The sequence below is a fragment of the Ictidomys tridecemlineatus genome, chromosome 11 (genome assembly GCF_052094955.1).
Source record: "Ictidomys tridecemlineatus isolate mIctTri1 chromosome 11, mIctTri1.hap1, whole genome shotgun sequence".
In the NCBI taxonomy this organism is placed as follows: domain Eukaryota; kingdom Metazoa; phylum Chordata; class Mammalia; order Rodentia; family Sciuridae; genus Ictidomys; species Ictidomys tridecemlineatus.
The window spans coordinates 80,224,710-80,249,500 of NC_135487.1; the positions used below are offsets into that span (position 1 = coordinate 80,224,710).

At 33.1% G+C, this 24,791-nt stretch overlaps 1 protein-coding gene across 1 annotated transcript in view; it reads right to left on the reverse strand.

Moving 5' to 3' along the window:
* Dpyd (dihydropyrimidine dehydrogenase) overlaps window positions 1–24,791 on the reverse strand; it is a 778,600-nt gene that overhangs the window by 374,006 nt on the left and 379,803 nt on the right. Inside the window, exon 13 of the mRNA XM_078026796.1 lies at window positions 21,702–21,917. Coding sequence (XP_077882922.1) covers window positions 21,702–21,917 — 216 coding nt within the window. The remainder of the gene's footprint in view (window positions 1–21,701; window positions 21,918–24,791) is intronic.

Here is a 24,791-nt window from a genome sequence, read left to right on the forward strand (position 1 = left end):
TCCTACTGAGAACAAATGAAACCTTGAACAAAACAGCCAGTGTGGGGATGGAAGATACATATTTGTACAATGTGCTGAGTTTGGTAACTAATTCTGCCTGAATGGTCAAGGTTCCATTTCAGAGATAGAAGAAGATAGAAAGGGATAGGAACAGGGACAGGGATTGGGAGCAGAAGAGGGAAATATTTCTCTTGACTTTTTCTTCCCCTTACTGAAAGATAAAAGTCTAATTTAAGTATAGGCTTAAAAGGATTAAACATTCCATTTTGGTACTTTGTTCATATGTGAACTCTAAGTTTTAATAAATTTCCTTTTCCAAGCTACATTAAAATGATTTGTTCCATTGTTGACTTTATTATTATTGATTATATTATTATAACATTAGCATTTGAATCTGTGAAGTGCTGTAAGACAGTTTGTTAACAATTTGTCATGATACCTCTGCTGGGTAGGAGGATGATACACATCATTATCATTATTATTAAGATTTTCTTTTACAGCTGGTACCATGATAAATGATTTACAGATAAACATAGCAATGCTCAAGTTATTTATATCAAGTTAATTAATCATATTGATTTAACATCCTGTTCTGTTATTTAACTTTTCCCTTTTAGATGTTAGTTTTAGATCTAATTTTGGAATAAATAAATTAAGTTCAAATTTCAGAACTCTACATTAGTCCCTATATCTCATCTGAAAAATTATTAACATTTTCAGTTCAATTTTAATAATGGCAGTTCCTCTAATAGAATGACCTTTTCCTTCCAAATATTTGAAGTAATTATAGTTAGGGAATAAAAGTATATAATGACAGTTTTCTTTTGATATTGAAAAGTCCTGCCTTAGTGACCTCACAGAACATGTTTTTCTTATCCTATGTTCACTTCCTTTGCAAAACAACCATAAAAAAGTTGCCAAATCAGAAATACTAGAGTCACTCTGAGCTTCTTCCTTATGTAGTCAGTCACCAAACCTGCCACTCTAATGTATGTACATTTCAAATAGGTTCACTTGGCTCTAGCTGCAACCTCTGATCTATGTAATTTCTTTCCTACTACATTGGACCTGTCAACTCTATGAGGTTAGGGCCTCCCATAGTCCTCTCCACTCTGTCCTCATCATAGCTTGTCATAAATTACTTCTGCAATGAACATATTTTCTACAGTTTTTCTATACTACTATCAAAGAAACCTTTCCAAAATGCATACTGCATCTGTTCTTGGTTTCCTTTGCATAGAGTTCATTCATTATCTTTCAAGGTTAAATCCGAGCTCTCTTGCAGAGACAAATGAGGCCCTTCATTGTGTGGTTCCAATCAAACTCTCCCTATTCTCATTACATCCTCCTTCCAATGAAACTCAACTTCCACTTCTAATGGGCTTTCTTTTTCTCTGTGCTCCGTATCTGCTGCTCATCCACAGTGTGCTCTCTATTCTTCCAATAGGCACTATTCAGGGCACCTTTTGGGTATTATCTTTTCTCCAGTGATATCCCTTGTCTCCAGCTTGGTATGGTGCCTCCTCTGTATTTTTATAGCTCTTCATTTCTATCACTCTCAGACCATGTTTCATAAAAACATGTAAATTCAAAACTCATGTATATCACCTCTACATCCAGGACAACATCATAATTCTACAATATGTGCTCCATAAAACCAAATTAAGAACTACAGAGAATGTAAAATATGATGAAGTATGCAGTGCTAAGAATACTGTAGAGTATATGGTCTGAGAGAACCCTGTCATCATAATTATTAAAACAAACCTGAACAAATCTATTAGTTTATTGAAGACTAATTTCCAATCATGTGTAATTGGGGCTCTTTGACTAGAGCTAAAATTCAGGTGAGCTTTCCTCTCACAGTTTATCCTGCTGGGTCTAGACTGATAAAATTATATAGTATCATAGAAGTATGGTGGGAACAAGTAATTCAAGAGTCTTAAATTACTTGTTCCCATCAAACTTCTACCCTACTAGGTAATTTTATCAGCAATGTTTTTTAAGGCTCTCTGACCATTTTTTAGAGGTTGCTTCTGTCCCCAAAAGTCCATTTTTGGCCTTCCTACTATATCATTTCTTTGGGATAACTGAGTTAACTTGGTCAATTTTGCCCCTGCTGGCCACATTTTATAGAATAGAAAAGAAAAAGAAAAATGAGAGCTGCTTTATGAAGGCTATAATAAAAAAGTACACAATGATGTTGACGAGTATGTGAAGAATCTGGAGACACCATATATTGCTGGTGAGAATGGAAACTGGTACAACTGCTATGGAAAACAATCCAGGCATTCCTCAAGAAGTTAAAAATAGAGTTGTCATTTTACTCAGCATTTCCATGCCTGAGTATAGTACAAAGAGAATGGAACACATATATCCACTCAAAATCTTATAAATGAATATTTAAGAAGTATTTATAACAGATAAATAGTGGGACAAATAATCATGAATTAAGGAATCCGTAAACAAAATGTGGTATATCCACAAGAAGGAAAGATGTTTTGATATATACTACAGTATGGACTATCCCTGAAAAATATTATGCTAAATAAGTAAAAGAAACTAAGTAAAAAGTCATGCATTATATGATTCTATTTATATGAAATGTTCATGATAGGCAAATTTAGCAGTGGAGCATAGCTACTCGTATACCCTTGACAGAAGAATGGTCCTCCTCTATCGGGGAAGGTCGTCCTCTTCAACTGAACACACAGCTTAGGGAGGAAAGCACAAGGAGCAGTGAGGGAGGAAGGGGACACCTGTCTAGCCAGCCAGATGAGTGGAATCAACCCTAGCAATCAAATTTATTCTTATTTAGTTCATGTCGCAGATAGATCGCCCTCACATCCCAGAATAATAGTGATGGATGCATTGTTACTACAGAGCTCTCCCTTATGCACGGGGGATATATTACAAGGGATGTCTGAAATTATGGAAAGTACCACACCCTATTCTTTTTGTTTATAAGTTATGCTCCATGTATGTAGATCTTTATTTTATGTATTTATTTTTATGTGGTGCTGAGGATTGAACCCAGTGCCTCACATGTGCTAGACAAATACTCTACCACTGAGCCACGACCTTAGCCCCCAAATCATATTCTTTATATATATATATATATATATATATATATATAAAAGTTCAATTTATAAATTTGGTGAAATAAAAAATTAACAATAATAACTAATATTGACATAGCACAATTATAACAATATAATATGCTAAAAGTTATGCCAAGTTCATCTCTCTCAAAATGTTTTATTATACAGTACTTTTCTTTGTTGTGATGATGAGAGAGTTAATGACACAGGCACTTAGGGTATTACAGTATTACACAGAAGTTACTAGAACACAAGCACCACAGCAGTTGATCTCATAACCGAGACAGTAAGTGACTAACAGAAGGGTGTGGATTTGCTGGATGAAGGAATGATTCACATCCTGGGCGAGATGGAGCAGGATTTATGGAGATTTCATCATGCGACTCAAAGAGTATACAATTTAAACATAAGAATTGTTCATTTCTGGAATTTTCCACTTAATATTTTCAAACTGAGATTTACCATGGATAACTGAAACAGCAGAAAGTGAAGCTGTAGATAAGAAGCAACTACTGTATACTAAAGACCATGAAAATATATACCTTAAGAGTAAATTCTATGACATGTAAATTATAAAAGCAAGGAATTCTAGGAGTAAAATTGATGGTTAACATTGCTAAATATTGTATTTATTTACTCTGAATTTTTGTATTGCAGGGATAAAACTAAACAAAGGATTTACAAAGTAAAGAATCTGTGATTAAAATCTCTGTGTGGTGTGTTATGTGTGTGTATATGATATGATATGTCATAGATATGTACACAGACATATGCATATACACAAAATGTTTCTACTTTTAAATAATTAGGTGGATGATGGATGATAGATTAATTAAAGACAAAGTAACACATGAAGTTTTCAAAACATGGCTATATAAACTCAGGATAAATAGAATTTAATCTTCTGATGGCTAAATATTAATAGAAACTACTAGGATTTTGATTGACAGATAAAACACTGACACTTATTTAGGAGAGATTTTTCTTGAACATTAGGCTTTTAAAAAGTTCTTTAAAACTTTTATTGCAATGATAGACAGATCTATTTGTTATTTCTTTTATGCAAACCTTTATCACTTACAAGAAATAAAGTTTTTATATTATTTCTATGAGGAATAAAGTAAAAAATTGAGTGGATAAAGATATAGAGTGGTTGGAGTTACAACACTGACCTCTATCTGATTTTTCTCCCTCAGGAGATATATTGTTAAATAAGCAATTTCAGTGTTTAGCTTTGTATTCCTTTGGTAAATTCACTTTTCTGCTATCCTGCATAATTTCTTTATAAAGTTTTCCAAGATGTTATAACCTAAGACTCCAAATGGAATAAATATGATTTTCTACATTCTCAAAATAAAAAATTTAAATTTTACCTCTATTTTTATACCTATGACTTAATATTTTAAGATTCTGCTCTAAAGGTTGAAAACACCTTTTATATTAAAAGTGAACATTTTCATTTACTATGCATGTATAAGAGTAAAGCTAATTCAAAGATATTTTAGAGAGTACATAATGTTTCCTAACAACACACATTGAAATTCTTGACATTCTCCTTTGAACAACAATGGAAACAAAAATATACATATTTGTCCAATCATATGCAGATATAATTTTCTTGGACAATGAAGTAGCAAAAAATTTGATACTATTGTTCAATTAAGGCTCTCTTAACTTTTAGAAATCTAGCTTTGAAATGCTTAATAGTTTTTCATGTTTTATTAACACAGAAGGGCAAATCAATCCAAGATTCATGGTGCACTTGTAACCCTTTGTTTCAACTGCAACCTAATGTTCTATTCAAAATCTTATTTTGAAATCTGCAAAATATGGTGGAGTCTGGGTGGCAAATGGTAACAGAAGTAAGCATTTGCATTCAGATATTTTATGAAGAGGCAATGTGTATAAATCTAACTTCACCCATTAAAAACTGATATTCTTCAATGGATTCATTTAATTTACTTTATGGGGAAAATTTTTATGTTTGAATTTCAGTCATAAATGACTCTTTGAAATGTAAAGTTAAATTTCCAGCTATATAGAGCAATAAAAACAAAAATACTTCTATATCTTTTATTTTTGAAGTGCTCAAAGTTCTTTCATGGTTCATCAAACACCACTTGCATTCATTCAGAAATTAAACCTGCTTAATTAGGTATTGAAATATTCTGTTTCCTACATTTGATTAAATTATAAGCCAAGCTAGTTGCACAGGAAAATTGTAAAAAATGGTAAAATTAAAATCTTCTCATTACAGATATAATTTTTGTTTATTTGAGATATTATCCATACATACGTGTACTATGTGTAATATTTTAAGGTTCATAGTGATAGAGAAATTAATAATTAATGAGCTCATAGTTCTTATTTAAGTCTTCTAATCAGTCATATTTGTTATCTTCTCAAATATTCATAATAGGTATTTTTTCCTTAAATGCGTGGGATTATCCTATTTTAGTTTGCACAAGAATGCCAAATAACACATGTTAAAAGGAAGAACTATAAAATTACACAATGTGTAGATTAATATAATGTGAGATAGTGTATCAGAGGCAATGCATGCCAAGCAAGCAGCACATTTTACATTCTGACGCACTTTTTGAGCCTTGTTTTACTCACATAATTTGGGCTTCAGATGTATTTCTCAATTGCTCACTGCAGAATAGCTGCAGAACTGAAACAAAACCTTCAGTATAAAAATGACAACCCTTTTGTTTCCACTAAATCCATATTCTGTCATGCACTGGCAGGGAGCTTCCCAGTCCTGTTCTCTGCCAGTCCTTACCAGTTTGCCAATTATACAAGCTGCTTCCCCAGACATCAGACACAAATTCCACAAGACTGCTGTGCAAGCGTACCCTAATTAACCATCAGCTTAATTAGACAATTTACTGTGTAATTAGCAGGCAATTAGTCAACACCTCTCAGATCTTATTGACTGCTGTGACAGCCTTTCCGTCTTTGCACATTCCCACATTCCAATACACAACAGCGACTGTGTTTCTAGCACTCTTAAACCCTGTACAACATGGTTCTGGATGGAGAAGTGGGTAATATTATATAACAAAGGAAAAAATCAATATGGAGTCTGTCCAATTATTGAACTGTTTACAAACATCTTTTATTTAATACCAAAAGTCCAATATCATAGATACTTTAGTACCTGCTTCAAAAATGGCTTTGGAACCCACTTCTTAATATGTTCTATTTCGTGTTTTAATGTAAAACACTTTAAACTACATTTACTATAGATTATTCCCCATAACTGGGTATGCCTACAGTAATTTGAGCAAACTTTCTGATCTGTGTGTAGGAGATCTACTTGACTCAATTTCACTAATGTTAATAGCAGTTATAGATACAAATCCCTCACACTCTGGTGGAATGTACTCTTGGGTAAAGAAACATTCTCTACATTTCTCTCAATCAACTATGAAAAGGTTTAGAAACCAGGAATCACAATCTGGTGTTTTAACACTTACATTAACACATTAATTTTACATGAATAAGCATTTTTTAAAAAGCTATTCTCTGAACCCATGGATGTGTCAAGTAACACCCAAAGCTCTTTGCAGTGCAATTTCTGACTCTTATAAAATACTTTCTGTCTTCTGGGAATTTCATAATTGGTAACTAATGAGATCTCAACTGCTATAAGGAAGAATGATGCTTTATCTTTTTTTTCTTCCTTAAACAAAGAGGATACATTTTATTAAATGATTTAGAAGATGTAAAATCTTCCATTAATGAAAACAAAAAATAATTTGACCACTCTTTCAAAGTTTAAATGGCTAACAGTCATCTACATTTTCTGATATCTGATAAGCTTCAAGAAGTATAAACTACTTATGACAACAGAGTTATTCCTGCATTATTTAGCTTTTCCATTAACAACATTTTTCTCTTTCTTATTTTTGCATTTCAGTGCCTAAAATTTTCAAACATGGAAAACGGTGAGACGTGCAAGTTGGAGGAACTTGGAAAAGGCCATTGTGACTATGCATCAACTAGTAAAAAGTAAAGAAAAAATGGGGTGAGATTCAGGAGATAGAAGGTAAATGGTAAAAATGAGTTGTATAAGAATTTAGGATTTTATTTTAGGGACTATGGGAAACCATGGTAATGCTTTAAGCAAAAAAAGGACATAGTCTAAATTATATGAGATCATTCTGGTTGCCAGTAGAAATGCAATTGAGGGCAAGATTGGAAACAATGAGGTTGGTATATAGTACTAAGTGAGAAATGAGGGAGCTTTAATGTAGGTAATTCTAGTAGAGAAGAGTAATTAATTTCTATAAGATTATATAACTATTAATGGTTTAGTCTGTTATAGAGATTATAGTAACAAGGATTAAAATTTTCATTGAAATAGTCATTTATATGTTATAAATTATTTCTGCTTCTCTATTTAAAAATCAATCTAAGCATCACTAGAATAGTATAAGGAAAGCAAAAAAAATTCTGGTCTGATCTTATAAGTGAACATGGTGAAGTTTAGAGAAGTTAAATAATTTTATACTCCTATTACTTAAAAAGGGTTAAAAATTCTTCAAACAAAAAGAGGCCATTGTAATACTTCAATAATAACTACTGTAGAATTTACCATGAAAAACACAATTTAAAATTTAAGAGTATATATTTTATCCCTCCAGCTGTCTGCATGCAAGCTTGTTTCTCTATTTTCATTTAAAAATACTTAACAAGAGAATTTCAGCTACTTCTGGTTCCCTGTTGTATATACAACCATACTTCCTTTCATATTGATCAATAAAAAATTTCAAAATTTAATGCCAGTTTTCTTTATTTCCCCATTTAAAAACTATATACAATGAAGTGGCTGCCTATTTTATGCTGAGTATTTTAGAAGATCCAAACACAGTAGAAGACTCTTAGTCACAGTTATATTTTCTGTGTTTCCAGTTGCCCATTATCATTCATGGCCAAAAATATTAAAAGATTAAATTATTTACTAAATAAATAATTCATAAATTTCTTTGTTTTTAGTTTTTGTACTGGGGACTAAACCCAGGGGCACTTAATCACTACCATGTCTGCAGTACTTTCTTTTTTTTAAATTTTTTTTTTTTTGAGATAGGGTCTTGCTAAGTTTTTTGGGGCCTTGCTAAATTGCTAAGGCTGGCTTCGAACTTGCAATCCTCCTACTTCCACCTCCCAAACTACTGGGATTACAGGCATGCACCACTGCACCCAGCATAAGTTTTAAGCTACACACCATTCTGAATAGCTTGATAAAATTTCATGCCATTCAGCTTTACCATATCCAGGCTATAAATCATCCCTTTGTCCAGAGTATCCATGCTGTATATACTACTTCTCCATTGGTTACTGGAATATAAGATTGACTATCATGGTATCTTGGTGCTTTAGTTCAAGTAACCTTTGTGTAGAAGTCAACAATATAATACCTATGTCACTTACTTCACTTTATCTCATCATGTATGTATTGTATCATTTCACATCATCACAATTAGAAAACAAGCACAGTACAATAAGATGTTTCAAGAGGGAGAGAGACCACAATCATTTGACTTTTTTTGTATTATTGTTCTGTTATTAATAATTATTTTTGTTAATACGATACTATGTTTAACTTATAAATTCAATTCTATCATAGGTATCCATGTATGGGGTAAAAACACAGTATATTTAGAGTTTGAAATTATCTGTTGGGGTTCTTAGAATATTCCCCCCAGATGAGAAAAAAACTACTATATCCTATGGCAAGAATTCCAACCACCAGAAACACAAGGAAGAAATGGATCCTGCTGTAATGCTCTAAAGCTTGTCTTGTATTTGTGTTGCAGCTGTACTTCCCATGGCTCAGCCAATGACTGAACAGGGCAGGAATACTAAACAGCCATCTCCAAGAGACACAAAGACTCCTCAGTAGTTTTGATCAAGTGTGCTTAGAGTGCAAGCCATTCTTGGATGCCTCCCTCAAACCTTCCTTCTATTTCTTTTACTCAGAGCCAGACTTGTATTGTTATCTTATGGCTCCCAACCTTCCTCACCTCCTTTCATAATTTATCCCATAGGGATTTCACTAATAAATACATATTTAGTTTCATCTTGGCAACTGCTTCTTGGAAGACCTGGAATGATACCTGCTGCCATTTAAAAAAAAATTTTTACCAGACACACACAAAATCAAGAAAAAAAGATTCAATATGAGAGAACTTTTATGAAATGTAAGGTTTTTAATAATGCCTTTTCATATAATTAATGTTGTCAATAATTAAATTTTGACCTAGATATCAAAAGAGTATAAGACTGTACATTTTCACTGAGACTTTAAGGAATACTGAAATAAGCTACAAAAATAAATTTTCCCCTTGCAGTAACATCCAGGTGGATGACAAAAACCTGCTCAGGGAACTCTTATACCCTTTGTTCTAATAAGGATACACAAAAAGTTAAGGACATTAGTGATTAATGAAATGATTTCTTTGGAGTACGCTAATGGTGTGTTCTGAGTCCCTCTGCCATCCCAAGTCGCAAGTCAAGGATTAAACAGATCTCTCAGTACACTTCATATGGGCACCCTGCAGTTCTTCTTTTCCACTTTGGAGAGATGGCTCACAGTGTACTGTGTCCCAATCTGCTTGATATATCTAAAAGGTGAGGTGACACTTGACAACTGCTAGAAGATGAACTCAAAGAAATGTACCTTTATGACAACAAACCTGCATTCTAGGATTTGTCAGGATAAAGGACATGTAAGATTTTCCTCTGGTAAAGGACCCCTATAAAATAAGATGCTATGAGGTCTCAAGCTCTACTATAGAGAAAAGCAAACAAATCTCAGCAGAGGAAAGTTAGAGTGTTCAGTGTGCTCCCACAAGTTGTGCAGGGAGTAAGCCATGACCAAAGAAAGACTCCAAAGAACCATGGGGGAGTTCCCAAGAGACTGGAGGAATGTTTGAAGAATGCTTGAAGAATGTTTGAATGTGCCTACAAGAATGTCTGTCTCTTTAAGAAGAATATTGGCGTTGTATAAAATTATATTTACCAAGAATGTAAAAATAGTTTTCATGCTAGTAAAATTTATCAATTTGATTTCCATATTATTGCTAAACAGGGAAGTACTCAATCAGCAGTGCTATAGATCCCTTCATTCATAAGGCCTTCAAGAAGCTTATATTAGGCAAGGAAAAATTAGCCAACTTTTAAAGAATCATTTCCATCTTGTATCAATTTAGTAAGACTCTATACAAGCCCAGAATGTGGAGAAAGAACAATTAATTAACACAGCTACAGAGGACACGTGTTGTCAGTGGTCCTTAAATATTAGAAGAGTATAAGATGACTTCTTATGAGTGAGGAATGGTAAAACCAAGGTAAAGATGATAGAAACATAAACTTGTTGAATAAAGCTGTTTTATCAGAAAAGAATCTTCAGGAGGGGTGAACTGAAAGTTGTTAAAACAGTGAATGGAGATGTGCTATGATCAACAATGGCCTCCAAGTTGAATTATGCAAACCCTCTGTTTAAAACCTCTTCATAATCCCTCTTATCTACACAATCACATTGAAATCTCCAGATAACAGGAAGTCCCTATTGTCTCTACAAGTGCTTATGCCATTTTATGACTATGCTGAATTTTAAATATTCTTGGCACCCTCATGATAGATATCCACTGCTACATCTTCTGTCCCAAATAAAGACACAAGTCAAATGTGAAGTTAATTTTTTTGTTAAAAAAAACAAAGGGGGGTTGGGGATGCTGCTTATTAAGCAACATTTCAGTCAAAAAATTTTCTGTTGCCTTATGTTAACATCATAATACACATACTTTCTGAGGTAGAGTTTAGGTTCTCTATAACAAAGAGTAACACACACACACACACACACACACACACACACACACACACAATCCCAGGCAGTGCCTAAGAAATGTTTGAGTGAATGAGATCTTTTTTTTAAAGGAAATAAACGGAATTGGTAAAATATTTCAGTTGCATTGAGTTTAGTGAATAACCTTAACTTAACACTTTGTTTAATGACATTTTAAGGGAAGTTTTAACATTAATAGAGAATGAATTTGGCAGAAGAGAAGCTAAAATCTGTTCCAAACATGAGATATTGTGGGAAAACATGCAAATGAATAAGCAGAGCATGATGCAAAGGGCAGTCGGCTGAGCTAAAGAAAAAGAAGCAGAGGAGGATTTTGGGATAAAAAAAAATAATAGTGGGTATCTTACAGGGCAGCTGACTGACTCTAACATATCAGTAACTTCCTTGAGTTATTAATGTTATCTTGTTTTTTTATGCATCTTATTTCGGAAAAGTGGTGACTGAATATGAATCACATTGCAAGTTCTATAAGAAAATGAAGTACAAGGAGAACTATAATAGTACTAAAATTTGAATAAATCTTGTAACAAAATAGCCAATGTAGGTAGGTTCTTTATAAAAAAAATGACAGTGGAGTAATCATGGTTTTATAAAGTATTTTTTAAGAAGGATTAAGAATATGCCTACATAGTAATGACTAGAATCTTGTTAAAAAGCAATAAAGAAAATACAAAGGCAAGGAAAGTATTATGGAATTCAATCCATCTTAATTACAACCAAAGATTGCTTCATCTACATATAAACAGAATATGGAGACTTTTAACTAGTCAAATTTAAAATCTGCAAAATAGTTATGTGAGACAGCATAAGGACAAAATCACATTCTCAAACAGCAAGACTATATTTTCAGGAAATTTCCATTAGTAATAATTATGTTAATTTTCCATTAACTTTGACCAATTTCTTAAAAAATAAAAAAGATTGGGTGTGGTGGTGTAGCCCTATAATCCCAGCTAATCAGGAGTCTGGGTCAGGAGATCACAAGTTCAAGGTCAACTTGTACACTTTAGCAAGACCCTGTCTCAAAACAAAATAAAATAGCTATGTTATGTCAGGATGTAGCTCAGTGGTAGAGCACTGTTGGGTTTAATCTCAGTTTGGAAAGAGAGAAGAGGGTGTGGAAGGAAAGAAAGAGAGAGAAAGTGAAAGGAAGCAAGCAAGCTGACTGAATAAGAGGTATTTTCCATTACAAGGTAGGTTCATCTACCAGCTAACCTGAATCAAAATTATACACATCAATTTCTATTATTAAAAAGTCTATTTGAATCTCACCTTGTCCTCTCTATCAAAATGATTAACTAATTAACATGTGTGAAATCACAGCCTGAAACAGAGAAGAAGTGAGGATGTAATTATATTGGAAAATTGATTAGTCTGCTTTATAGTCAACTAGCCCAAATTTGAAATAAAGTATAAAAAATTATTTAGAGCGATTTGAATAACCACGTGCACGTTCACAATTATCACTTTGGCCATTATTAAAGAATTTTACTTAGTATTAGAAATATATTACTTTGTGCTTGCAAACATCTTAATTTATACTTCCATTTAATGAACTAAGTCCAGCAAATATGGTGTAACTGGCAAGAAAAATTAATTTAGAACTTTGGAGAGACACAATTGTGTATTTATGATTCTCCTTTGAAAGATTTAGCTTGTATACTGAAGACAGACTCAGGTGACTGAGTGTGCAAAAACACACTTATATAAGCACACACATACATTCTTTTGTTGTTAAGAAGATGTGCCATCACAGAAGACCCAGGTAAACAATAGTAAACACTGGATTAAATGCTCGATTAAAACTCCTACAAAGCGCTCTCTCTCTCTCTCTCTCTCTCTCTCTCTCTCTCTTTCCTCTCTCACTCTCTCTTTAAAAAACAAAACAAAACAAAAAACTCCTACAAAGCTAGTACATGTGAACTGTGCCTTTTAATAAACTCATCCTTTATCATTTGAGAATAAGTCAATTTTATAAATTTTAATAATGAAAGTCTAAACAATACTCAAAGGAACTAGTTAGGTTGCAAACTCTTGGTACAAGGAAATCATTTTGGCTTCTAGCATGTTAAAAGACTCCAACGTGAATTTACATTAATTCTGTTTAAATAATTATAACTGCTTAGTTAATTTTAGTTAATGTATAACTATATATCAGGAGAACAATATTATACAGTGAAGAGAAATCAACTATATACAAAATTTGAAGCTAGCAATATAGTAAAAACAACGCCATGAACTATTATTTGTGTATTGTTTCACAGAACTTTATGATGAAGTAACAGAAATTATTGATAATAATAAAATAAATCAGTTTGATTTAATGTTTTTAAAATATCCAGATCTTTACTTCTAATAAAACCTTCAAAAATAAGTTACAGAAGTAAATTTAATACTCTGTTTTATAATCCAAAGAAAATTAGCCAGGCTCCAAAATATTACATAACATATTTATGAAACTTTCAGCTTTAAATATTACTTTTATCATTTATTGTCCTAAAAATGGTATTCTTCAATTCTTGTCTGGTTGATAGGCACTAGTAATTTGTGCAATTTGTGCAAATTCAGGCACAACTCCCTCTCAATTAAGATAATGTGGACTGACACAACTTTCTTGAAATCTACATGGGGGAACAGACAAACTACATGGTAAAAAGTCTGCAAAACTTATTATGAGAAGTAAAACAGGACTATTTAGAAAGGAAAAAGAAAAGGCTTATGGATACAGCATGAGAGCTGTCTCTAAGAAACTGAAAAGCTGTCATGTGGAATTGTGGTCCAAATTAGAATCCTGTAATTATCCATTCACCTAACAAGTATGCATTGAGTCCTTCCTATCTGCCAGACCTTGTTCTTGGCACTGGTCATGCAATAGTGAGCAAGAAACACAATATCCCTTTCTTATGGAGCCTACTTCAAGAGGCTAAAACAGAAAACAAACACACAAACAAATAAATAATCAAGAGCATGGCCATTTTATACAGTATAAAGTACAGTGAAGAAAAAAAAAAAACACCAGTGTAATGTAGCACAAAAGGCTTAGTTTTGAATGGTCAGCAAAGGCTTCTCCAAGGAGAAAATTTTAATCTGAGAATAAAATCAGATGCAAAAACTGGTTATGTAAAGATCTGACAGCAGAACATTCCAGAAAGAGTAACCAAGGAAAACAGCCCTGAAGAATGGAAGTTGCCATGTTGGAAAACTAAAAAGAAGGCCAATGTGGCTGGAGAAGAGCAGCACAGGGAATTGGCATGGAATGACTGTGGATTCTCAAAGATTGTAAATCAAAATGCTCTCTTTCTCACTGGAGTTTCTATGTATTTCTCAATAGAAATATAAGCGTAGCCAGGTACTGTACTGCCACAGGAGGCAAGCCCTTGGTGTCCTTGATCTACTTAACTCTGGGTCTCCGCAGAACACTGATGCAAACAACCTTCATTTGGGACAAAGTAACAAGGTTCTGAAATGATAAATTATGAAGAATCCTACAATAGTGGAGAAAGCTACAACTTGTATCAAACAGATCTAGGTTCAAATCTTGATATAGTAGGTTTCAGCCTTTTAATAGGAGGAGCTATTGCCATGCCTTTTCATTCTGATCTGGCCTTGACTTGCCCTATCAATAGAACCCAATGAAAACTGGATTGTGCTTCTTCTAAGCTTCTGCCTCAAAACCACTTGGAATTTTTCCTCTGGCCTTTTTGGAACCAGTAACACTACCTTGTGAATAAGCCCTGTAGAGCCACTTTGAAGATAAGACCATATGGAGATAATGGACTTGCCATGCCAACTGAGGATTCAGACTGTGGAAGAAGAGCCAGTCACCAGTCCACCACCAGCCAATCTGTCAAGTGACTGCAAATACATGAGTGAAAACTAGTAACACCAGTGGAGCAAGGGCTAGCCAATCCCCTGAGCCCTGACAGCATTGCCAAACTATAGAAACAGAGAAAGTAACTTATTGCTGTTTCAAACTAACTTGTGGGATAATATGATATGTAATAATAGAGAAATGATACAAAAATCTTTATGCTTGCTAGCATAGGAAATTTAAAAATGTGTAGCATTGTCTTTGAGATTGTGAGTTAGGCAGAAGCTTGAAAAACCAAGAGTAGGCTGTTAGTAAATGCTGGAAAAATATCAAACAAACTGTTTGCAGAGGCTTAAAATGTGCTAAGAAAATTTTTACTGGGGGCTGGGGAAAGAGCCAAAAACATTGTCAGGGATAATTCAAAAATATAAAATATACTTAATGCATTTATGGATCTGACGAAGAAAATTTCTAGACAGAATGCTGGAAGTATCAGTAGAATGTATATAACCAAGTATAATATGAAAATAAAGAGCTGAAGGGGGATATATTTAATTTGCTAAACAAAACTTAGACCAAGTCAAAAAGTGCCAGTGCTGGCTGAGCTAGAAAATAAAGCTATTCTTTATTATAAGTCTCTCCTATATGAAAAAAAAAAGATTTTCAAAGGAAATTACCTTACAGTAAATATTACATCAAGAATGTTTTAGTAAGACTGTTATAACTTTAGGATGATTCCAGGTAGGTCCTAGTAGAATCTTAGGTAGAAAAATAAGAAAATAGGACATCCACTGTGAGTGAGGACTAAAACAACAATTAAAAAGAAAGAGAGGATTGGGGATCTTAACCTTCTTTTCAGGAGTAGGAACATGCTGAGAGTGACTCAGTTGCCAACATGGACCATCACTGGCAATTTACTGGGTATGGGGGAAAACCTCAAAATCAACAGCCCAGAGGACAGAGACATAGTAGGTAGGAAAAAATAAATAAAGAAATCACTACCAGGGAGCAGAACTGGATCCTAAATAGAAACTTCCCCCATCCCTAGAGTTCAGAGCCCTGAAAAAGTGCTAAACTATTTCAGAATTGCTATAGACATTTGAATGCTTATGTGTCTTCCATTTCTCCTATTCCTGAATGAGAGTAGTGTGGTTGGCTTGACCATGGTGTTTTATGTTGGGAGTATGGGGAACAGATAACTTGTTTCAAAGTAACTTCAGATGCATTGGGACCCAGTGAGGTCACAAGGTCATGGAAGTTCAGCCTAATGTCATTAATCAAGGTATTTTAGTTTCTTAGAAAGAGTTGGATGTACTTTTGCTTGTGGGAAGAATATAAAATTATTATTAGTAGAGGACAAGTGAAGACTGTTTGGAAAGGTGGTTAGAATCTGTATTCCTGTCTCTTTGTGATATGATTTGTGATTCTTTTGTCAATAATGGATGGTTTATATTTCTTGAATATAAACTGATTTTGTGACTTGCTTTGATCAAAAGAATATGATAGGAGCACACAAAGTGCTTTAGAGTCTTCATCTCAATAGGTCTTATAGCTTCCATTCTTGTTCCCCTTAGAACATTGCTACCACCTTGTGAACAAGTCCAAACTAGCCTTCTTGATAATGAAACACCATAAGGAAAGAAAGACAATGAAGAGACAGAGAGGAACTCAGCAATTACAGCAATCCCACTTGAGGCTCCAGATTCCTTACAATATTTTGCCAGTCCCCAGGCATCCACCAGAGGACTACAAATGCCTGAATGAGCCCTGAAGACACAATGTGAAGCAGAAGAGCTGTTCACACGAGCTCAGCCCAAATTTCCAACATATATGATTGTGAGTAAATAGGTAGTTGTGTTAAGTCCAGGGTAATTTATTTAAATTTCTCAGCCCATTACTTCATCTGAAAACAAAACAATATCTAGCTTACAGGGATATTGTGTAAATTAAGCAAGATAAATTATGAAAAACATTTGGTCTGTGCATTCTAAGCACTGGATAAATGGTAGTGAATATGTGAATAACAATGACAACTATGGCAAACCATAACAACCTATACTGTTGAACAATATGTTCACAATAGTGATCTAGAAGCAACTTTGCATAGAAACTAGAGTCTCCCAGGCCAAAGTTCTTTTCTGTACACTATACTTTCTGTCAATAATTGTTCGCCATTCTTTAGGGTAATTTTTTTTTTTTACTGGGGGTGGGCAGACTGTGTTTTAAAATCAATTTATTTGTATTAAATTGCACTAATTCATTACGTAATATTTCAGAGAGCAGAACTATAGATAAAACATAGATGAAACTCATGAGAAGGCTAATTTGGAGTCAATAAAATAGATCTTTCCATAGCTATCACAGGCTGCATCGCCTTAAAAATGTAGTATATTCCATGTCACTATAAGTGTCCACGAGCAGGTTACATTTCTTCTGTCAGGACTACTGATGCATGAGCTTACATAATTGGGCCAGATGATTTTTATGTCTTTTCCTAATATGTGGTACTTATTCTGTTTTCTCAATAATCCTCTGCATTTTAAAGGCTTATTCAAAAACCAAAGTCTTAAAGTATAATCCATGCATGTAGAAATTTCACTGACATTTTCATCTTTAGACTGGTACAGATGTATTACAGAAACAACATAGGATATGAAAATTTTTGAATTGGCCTTTTCACTTTTGATTTAGATCAATACTAAGAATAGTCAATTGTTTTATGTGTTAACTATCTGTTCATATGGCTGGGGAAAAAACTCAATATGCTGGTGACAAAAATCTATTTATTCATTTATTAATTCATTTATCCAATGAATATTCATGAAACATTTATCAAACCTTCCTATAAACTAAGCATTGTGCTGTGTAGTATAAGGTTGTATTTTACAGAAACAGCTACAATCAATACTTCAACACCAAAGAAATAATGAAGAGTCTTAAATATTTTGGGGTTTTTAGTTTTCTGTATTTTATGTATTAGAGACCCATTTTACCTACCTATTTACCTAATCACTTAATATTTATTACAATGTTACATATTCATTCAAGACTTTTTCTTACTAAAAATTACAACTTATATGTACATTTGGAATACAGAATATGAGTTCTCAGGACACAATTCAGAGACATGATTAATAAAAACAAAACGTTTTGATCCATTTCCTATCAATATAATGTGAACAGAGATCATGGGATTATTTTATGTGAAGTCCAAAACATTTCTAGTACTCCTAGTTAAAAAGAGCACCTCTCTGTTTTGTTATGTTAATTTAGCTTTAATTAGGTTTGACAGATTGATTTCTCTCCCATCTTTTTAATTTAAACTTGAACTGAATATTTATTTATGCAATATAATTTTATTTTAAATATTATTTTATCATTCTTAAAAATCATAAATAGAATATCAAGAAAAGCAATTTAGTTATTTTGGGAAATTTTTAGACTGATTTGGAATGGAAGAATATAGTTAATAAAAGCCATCTTTGATGTTATTTAACACAAAAGCAAACATAGATCTTTTTATATTTGACATTAAAAATCTGATCATTTGCCTCCCTAAAGAAAGCACATACAGTTTTTATACAGACTGCACAGTAAAGAATAATAATATTTCTGTTTACTGAGATATCAACTGGCATTTCACTGTAAGTCAATGGTCTATCGTTGCTACAGCGTATTAGACCTCAATCTGGCATCTACAAATGTCAAGAGTATAAAAAAAATATAGGATGAAAATCAAAAGCATGTTCTGAACTCCCACAAAAAAAAAAGGGAAACAAAGTTCACCTAAACGTATTTGCTGCAGAAATCAGTGCAATATTCAGCTGTCAATCTAGAAAAACAAGGGAGCCACACTGTCAGTAGGACAGGATAATAAAATTTCCAGCAGATGTTCAGGCAGGGCTCTAATTTTTTACTGAACTCCCTTGGTAAGCATTTAATTTCTTTATCATATGCAGCCTCGGCAAATTGTACTTCATCAAAACTGTATTGTGAAATATTAATATTTCATATGATAACAAAACTCTATAGACTAACCTTTGTCATATGAAAAGCATCCAAATTTCAAATGTCAAGATTCTGAATTTTAATACATTTTAAATAGATTCTTGAATTGGCATAATAAATTATAATAAGACTAATCTCAATTGGTATGCTATAATGTCACACAAATGTATAGTACATATAATGCTTTAATAGATGTCTTTGGTAAAAGTCTGCAGGAAAAAAAACAAATAAAATGGTGTATGCTACAACATTTCATCAGTAAGAAATTCATAATACATAATTATATATGTGTAACATTTAATCACTAATTAGGGACAATATAAAAAAAACAAATACAGTACTTTATCAGGAAAATGGGATATTCTGCATACTTATGTATAGGAAGTGATCTTTTTAGAAAATGACATTATATAAATGCAAGGTAGCTTCGTTATTTTTGTCCTTTAAAATCAGCAAAATGTGTTTAAAATAGTCTTTGCACATTATTTTTTTTATATTCACTAGCAAAAGAAGTAAAGTAGGAAGTCTGAAAAGCCCCCCTTCTTTATGTTTCATGTGCCAAATTTAATTTGCATTTGTTCATAACTCCCCTTTTGAACCAGCATCACAGACTTCTGAATTGGTAGATTAAATTTAAATTGGAGGTTTAGGAGAAAGTTAGCTTCCACATTTATTTCTGCTGGTGATCCTAATAAAGGCAAGTGCTCCTGGGTTACTGAAAGACACAGCATCACAAATCAATGCATGTCACCAACAGGGGAAAGACTGATGTTTCTGATTAATCAGAACTCAATTTCTGCAAGCAAAGAAAATCCAAAGCAAATTCCTTTTTGCCTAATTCTTCACTTATACCTGTTTAAACCACCTATCTCAGTTTTCACATGTGTATTCTAAAATAGCATAACAGGTATAGTTATTCAATGCTATCTGAGACTGTTTTCCTCAACAGATTGAACATTTGATTACAGTTCTCCAGTAACTCTTAAAGGATGGGTTGAAAAAAAGACAAATATACTATTAATATTCTACAAGATTGTAAATAATTTATTCATGATATTCTAAAGTGGAATCCAGTTTATTCTGTTCATTTTTACACTTTGTTTAATGAAAGGCTTTCTAAAGAGTCAGTTGATTTATTTGAATAAAACCCTCTTTGTATTTAAATATAAAAATCTTTAAGAAATATGTTTTCTCAGCACTGATTTTTCTAAGTTTTGAAGATTCTATGGATTTTCTTGACCACACTTATACATAGCATCTTGTAAAGCTGTCAGAGGAAGACAGCTGTAATGTTTTACCCATAATAATGCTAGCTATTGATCCTAGTAAGAGAAGAAAGAGGGAGAGAATGTGCTTAATGGGGCATGTTTGTTCTCTATTATTTTCTTTGCCTAAGGATAAGGCTGGTTTAAATAATGATACTCTTTTCTTAGTTGCTAGATTCACACATTCTTATACATTAATTATAACTAACTACCAGTTAGTACTAAATACACTGAGTGGCTTAGCAACTAAAATTTTTATCAATAAATGACCTAAGAAATGTTAAATTCTGCTGTTGTCTTCTGATTTAAAGCTGTCTATGGATATCACATTCCACTGCATAAATGGTCCTTTTCTGAAAAAATGCATATATATGGTTTGTGTACTTCAGATAACCAATCTCAACTTTAATATGTAGTTTATTTCCTACTAAGTATGTCCACTTGTGGTCTGAGTAGACTGATAATATCTCATGAAACTCAGGGTATCTGTTTATTTGAAAAACTTACTATATTCAAAATCATGAAGAATCTTATTACAAACACCAACAAATATAGTGAGGGATTCTTTATACATTAACTGGACCCCAGAATTTTGTATAAACCAAGTTCATGGTCTCCTTAACTTCAAGTTGAAGCATATGTACACACATCTAAAAATCACAAAACAATAATGTCACAAAACAATAATGTCAAAAAACAATTAAAAATAGAACTAACATATAATCCAGTAATCCTAGTATTTGTTATATATCTAAAACAAATAAAATCAATATGTCCAAAACATCGGCACTTCCATGTTCATTGCAGCACTACTCACAGCAATCAAGAAATGGGAACAACCTAAGTCCATTGGTAGTATGTAAAATGGAATATATTGTTCATCCATAAAATGAAGGATAGCCTTTCATTTTCATCCATGCAATGACATGGGTGGTACTAGGGATCATTACATTAAGTGAAATAAGCTAGATATAAGCAAACATGTATTTCATGATTTCACTCAAATGTTAAAAAAGTTTATCTCATAGAGACTGGGGGTAGAATGGTGGTTACCAGAGGCTGAAGAGTGTCGGAGAAAAGGAGAAAGGACAGGGAGGGTTGATTAATGGATACTAAGCCACAGTTAGATAGAAGTTCTGGAGCATTACATTGCATAGTAGGATGACCATAGAAAACAATAATGTACTGTATATTTGAAAAAAGAAGAAAGAAATTCGATTATTTTAACCATTAAGAAACCATAAATGTTCAAAGGGATAGATATATTTAGCCTGATTTAAACATTACACAACATATACATATATCAAAACATTACATAGTATTCTATTAATATGTATAATTTTCATGTGTTTCAATAAAGAAAAAATGAAGAGTGTATGGTTAAGTGAAAAGTCACTTTTATAATATTTATACTTTTGATGATTCCTATACAATACAAAATGAGAAATATATTCGGTACCCCTGCTTCCACAGAATAGATGGGCTGAAAGGAAGTTAAAGCCTATTGTGTTATGACAATATATAGTTAATAGTTTAATAATTATTATATCTTGGTTATTATACTCACATTATATATTACTTATGCCTTAATTAAAGTACATACTATACATTTAGGCATGACTTCAAAAATATATTCTTACCTTATCAAGAGAGAAAGTTTTGGTCAAGGCAAAAGCCCATCCAGCTTCAAAAGCTCTTCGGATCATTGATGAGTTGGTAGCTGGGGTTGCACTAGCAAGACCAAAAGGATTTATAAACTTCAATCCAGCCATTTCCACACTAATGTCCACCAGATCAATAGGAGTGTAAAAGAGGGGTAGTTCGGGCTTGGCAGAAACTGAAGCTCCATATTGTGACTGCAAAAAACAAACAAAGAGTCAATAATTGCTATATCACATCTGAATTATCTATATAATTGTTTTATAAAAATCACTTCAACACAGCATTTGAATTCATATAGATTACATCAGTCTGTTTACAATGATGAAAACTGGCTACAAGTCAGTTAGCAGTGAACCAAATTCATATGTAATTATCATTCTTTTCTAATCTAAAAGGCAGTATAGAGAGTATTAACAAATAAAAATCAATTAAACAAACACACAACTCTATTTAAAACATACTGAGTTTCAAACACAAAAGGGAATAATTTTAGAATTTATCTCCCTGGTTCCATTAACCCAGCTTCTTTGTACTTAATTTATGAAAATGTCTTAGTGCTCAGAGATATGGGCAACAGAAAGTCAGAGGCCTAAATTCAATTTCCAGTAATCTCACTACTGCTTATGTGATTTTAGGAAGCTACCTAACATGTCCTTGTGTTTTTTCCTCCATAGTTTTCAGTAAAGCAGTAGGAATGCCAGCTGCCTAATTTCCTGCCCCATGGGGATATTGGAAAATGCAGGAAATGATAAGCTAGAGGGAGACATCTAATTGGGAAAGTGGATAATGTACTCACGTGCATTAGGGGAGTTTTTTTTTTTTTTTCAGAAACTAAACAGGTAACAATTGATGTCAAAATCTTAAGATGGCACTAAAACCTGCACACTAACTTTTGTTAAAGGATCATGTAATAAGGCTACCTTGCAGTATAACTGTAACTGACATAAATACATATGTATATGGTACACTGAAGCATAGTAGAAGTTTCCTAAATGTCCTTTCCTCCCTTTCTCCTCTTCCTCGTTTTCTGTCCTTCCCTTCCTTCCCCTCCTTACTTTTTTTTCTCTGTTTATCTCTAAAAGACAAATAATACTGGAAAATACAAAAAAAAAAGGATGAATTTTCTCAGCCAAAGTATTTACTGAATAGATAGGGCTAGTTAATTCAAAAGTAGAACTTCTTTCTCTTGTGAATCATCACTCAAAAGAAAAGTTATTTGAGCAGAACTTTAATTTTATAGGAGTGTGTCTTGTGTAGATAAAGATTTCCATGACTTGCATAGAAATTACTTCTAGGCCTTCACCATTTATAATGCAAAGTAAAGTTCACTTAATATGTAAAAACGCATCCAACTTGCCAATTGAAAGACTATTATGTTTCCGGTCTTGCAAAAAAGATGCTTCATGGTATCCAGCCTTCAACCATGGCAGATAGGGATATGCTGGGTTTCCAAGATATTGTTCTTTCTTTATTCCCCTCACCATTTTTTTTTTTTTTGTGTGTGTGTGTGTGTATACGTGTGTCTCTAGGGATGGAACCCAGGACCTCCCACATGCAAAAGCACTCTATCACTGAGGTACATCCCCAGACCTACAAGGCATATTTCTGAATATTTGATAGTCAATATGTGAACATAATTTCTCCTGCCCTCACAAAGAATTGCAATACCATTAAAATGAATATGAAAAAGAAAATAACTAGAATGTATAATATAGGGAATTAGAGATTGGAAATTTATGAGGTGAGTATATGTGCATGCTTGTGTCCATGTAGGTATGTATAAAATGGACATGGGAGACAACCACTTTTGGTTGATATTTGCTTGTTTTGGGTACTGGGGATTGAATCAGTCCTTTTTACTTTTTGAGTTTGGGATAAATTCTAAGTTTCCAAGGGCCTAAGTTGCTGAGGCTGGCATCAAACTTATAATCCTCCTGCCTCAGGCTCCCTTCACTGGGATTACAGGCATGTACCACCACATCTAGCTAGAAAATCACTCTTGATAGTATTTTCTTAGCTCTGTGTTACCATTATTTAAATTGAATCAAGCAAGTTTTAGGCTACACTAATGAGTAATTTCCTGACATGAGAGGAAGAGATTAGAAAACACTGGGAAAATTTTAGAAACAATTTCCTTATGTTCAGAATCTCAGAAACAGAAACAACCCTGGGAACCCCTGTGTCTAATATCCATAGCAGAGATACATGTGGTCCTGCATACTTTATTAGATAAAGTGAATGACGCTACAAGTTTTCCTCTCTTTTTTTTATGGCTATTTACTGAAATATGTAACCTCTTTAATCTTATAGATGAATTTAGTTTGTTTCAAGTAGTAGCTATATATGGCATTAGGCAACAGCAAATACGTAGGTATATGTCTGGCTCAATTTGCATTGGCTAATTTGTGTAGTATTGAATAAATAGATCATTGTCACAAAATCCATAAGATTATAACCTTAATAACTAGAAAAAAATAATTTGGACAAGATTTTGCAAGATTTTTAGGTTTGAAACAAAACAAAATGCAATATACCAAATCACACAAGTATCAAAATGTAAACATACACATATACAAAGACTCTTTCACATGAGAAGTACATTTCTCATAAAATACACATTTTATTTATAAAATTGCTACTGCTGTGCATTTGTATATGATATAACCTAAAACTCTGCTATAACAGGTCTGCATGTAATTTTGGCTTCTTGATTCTTTGTTGCAATGTAATGCTGCTCCCCTTTGTCCTCTGGCTTGGGGAACTCAGAGTCTCAATTTCTGGTCTCACCACAAGCTAATTCTTCCCAAATCCCAAATGCAAACTCCAATTTGGGATTTCTTAGAAAATTCAAACCTTCAAAGGTAGACATTTGGCCCTACTTCCAATTCAACTTTTAAAATGTATCTGTGTATTCCTTCCTAAAAAATGTGCATACAGATTTTCAATTTCAGACAATACCATCTTTCTAGTCACCCAATACTGTTAATAAATCACATATATTTTAAAAAACAAACAAACCAGATATCAACCAATAGAGACTAGTTCCATGACAGTTTACCCTACAAGGG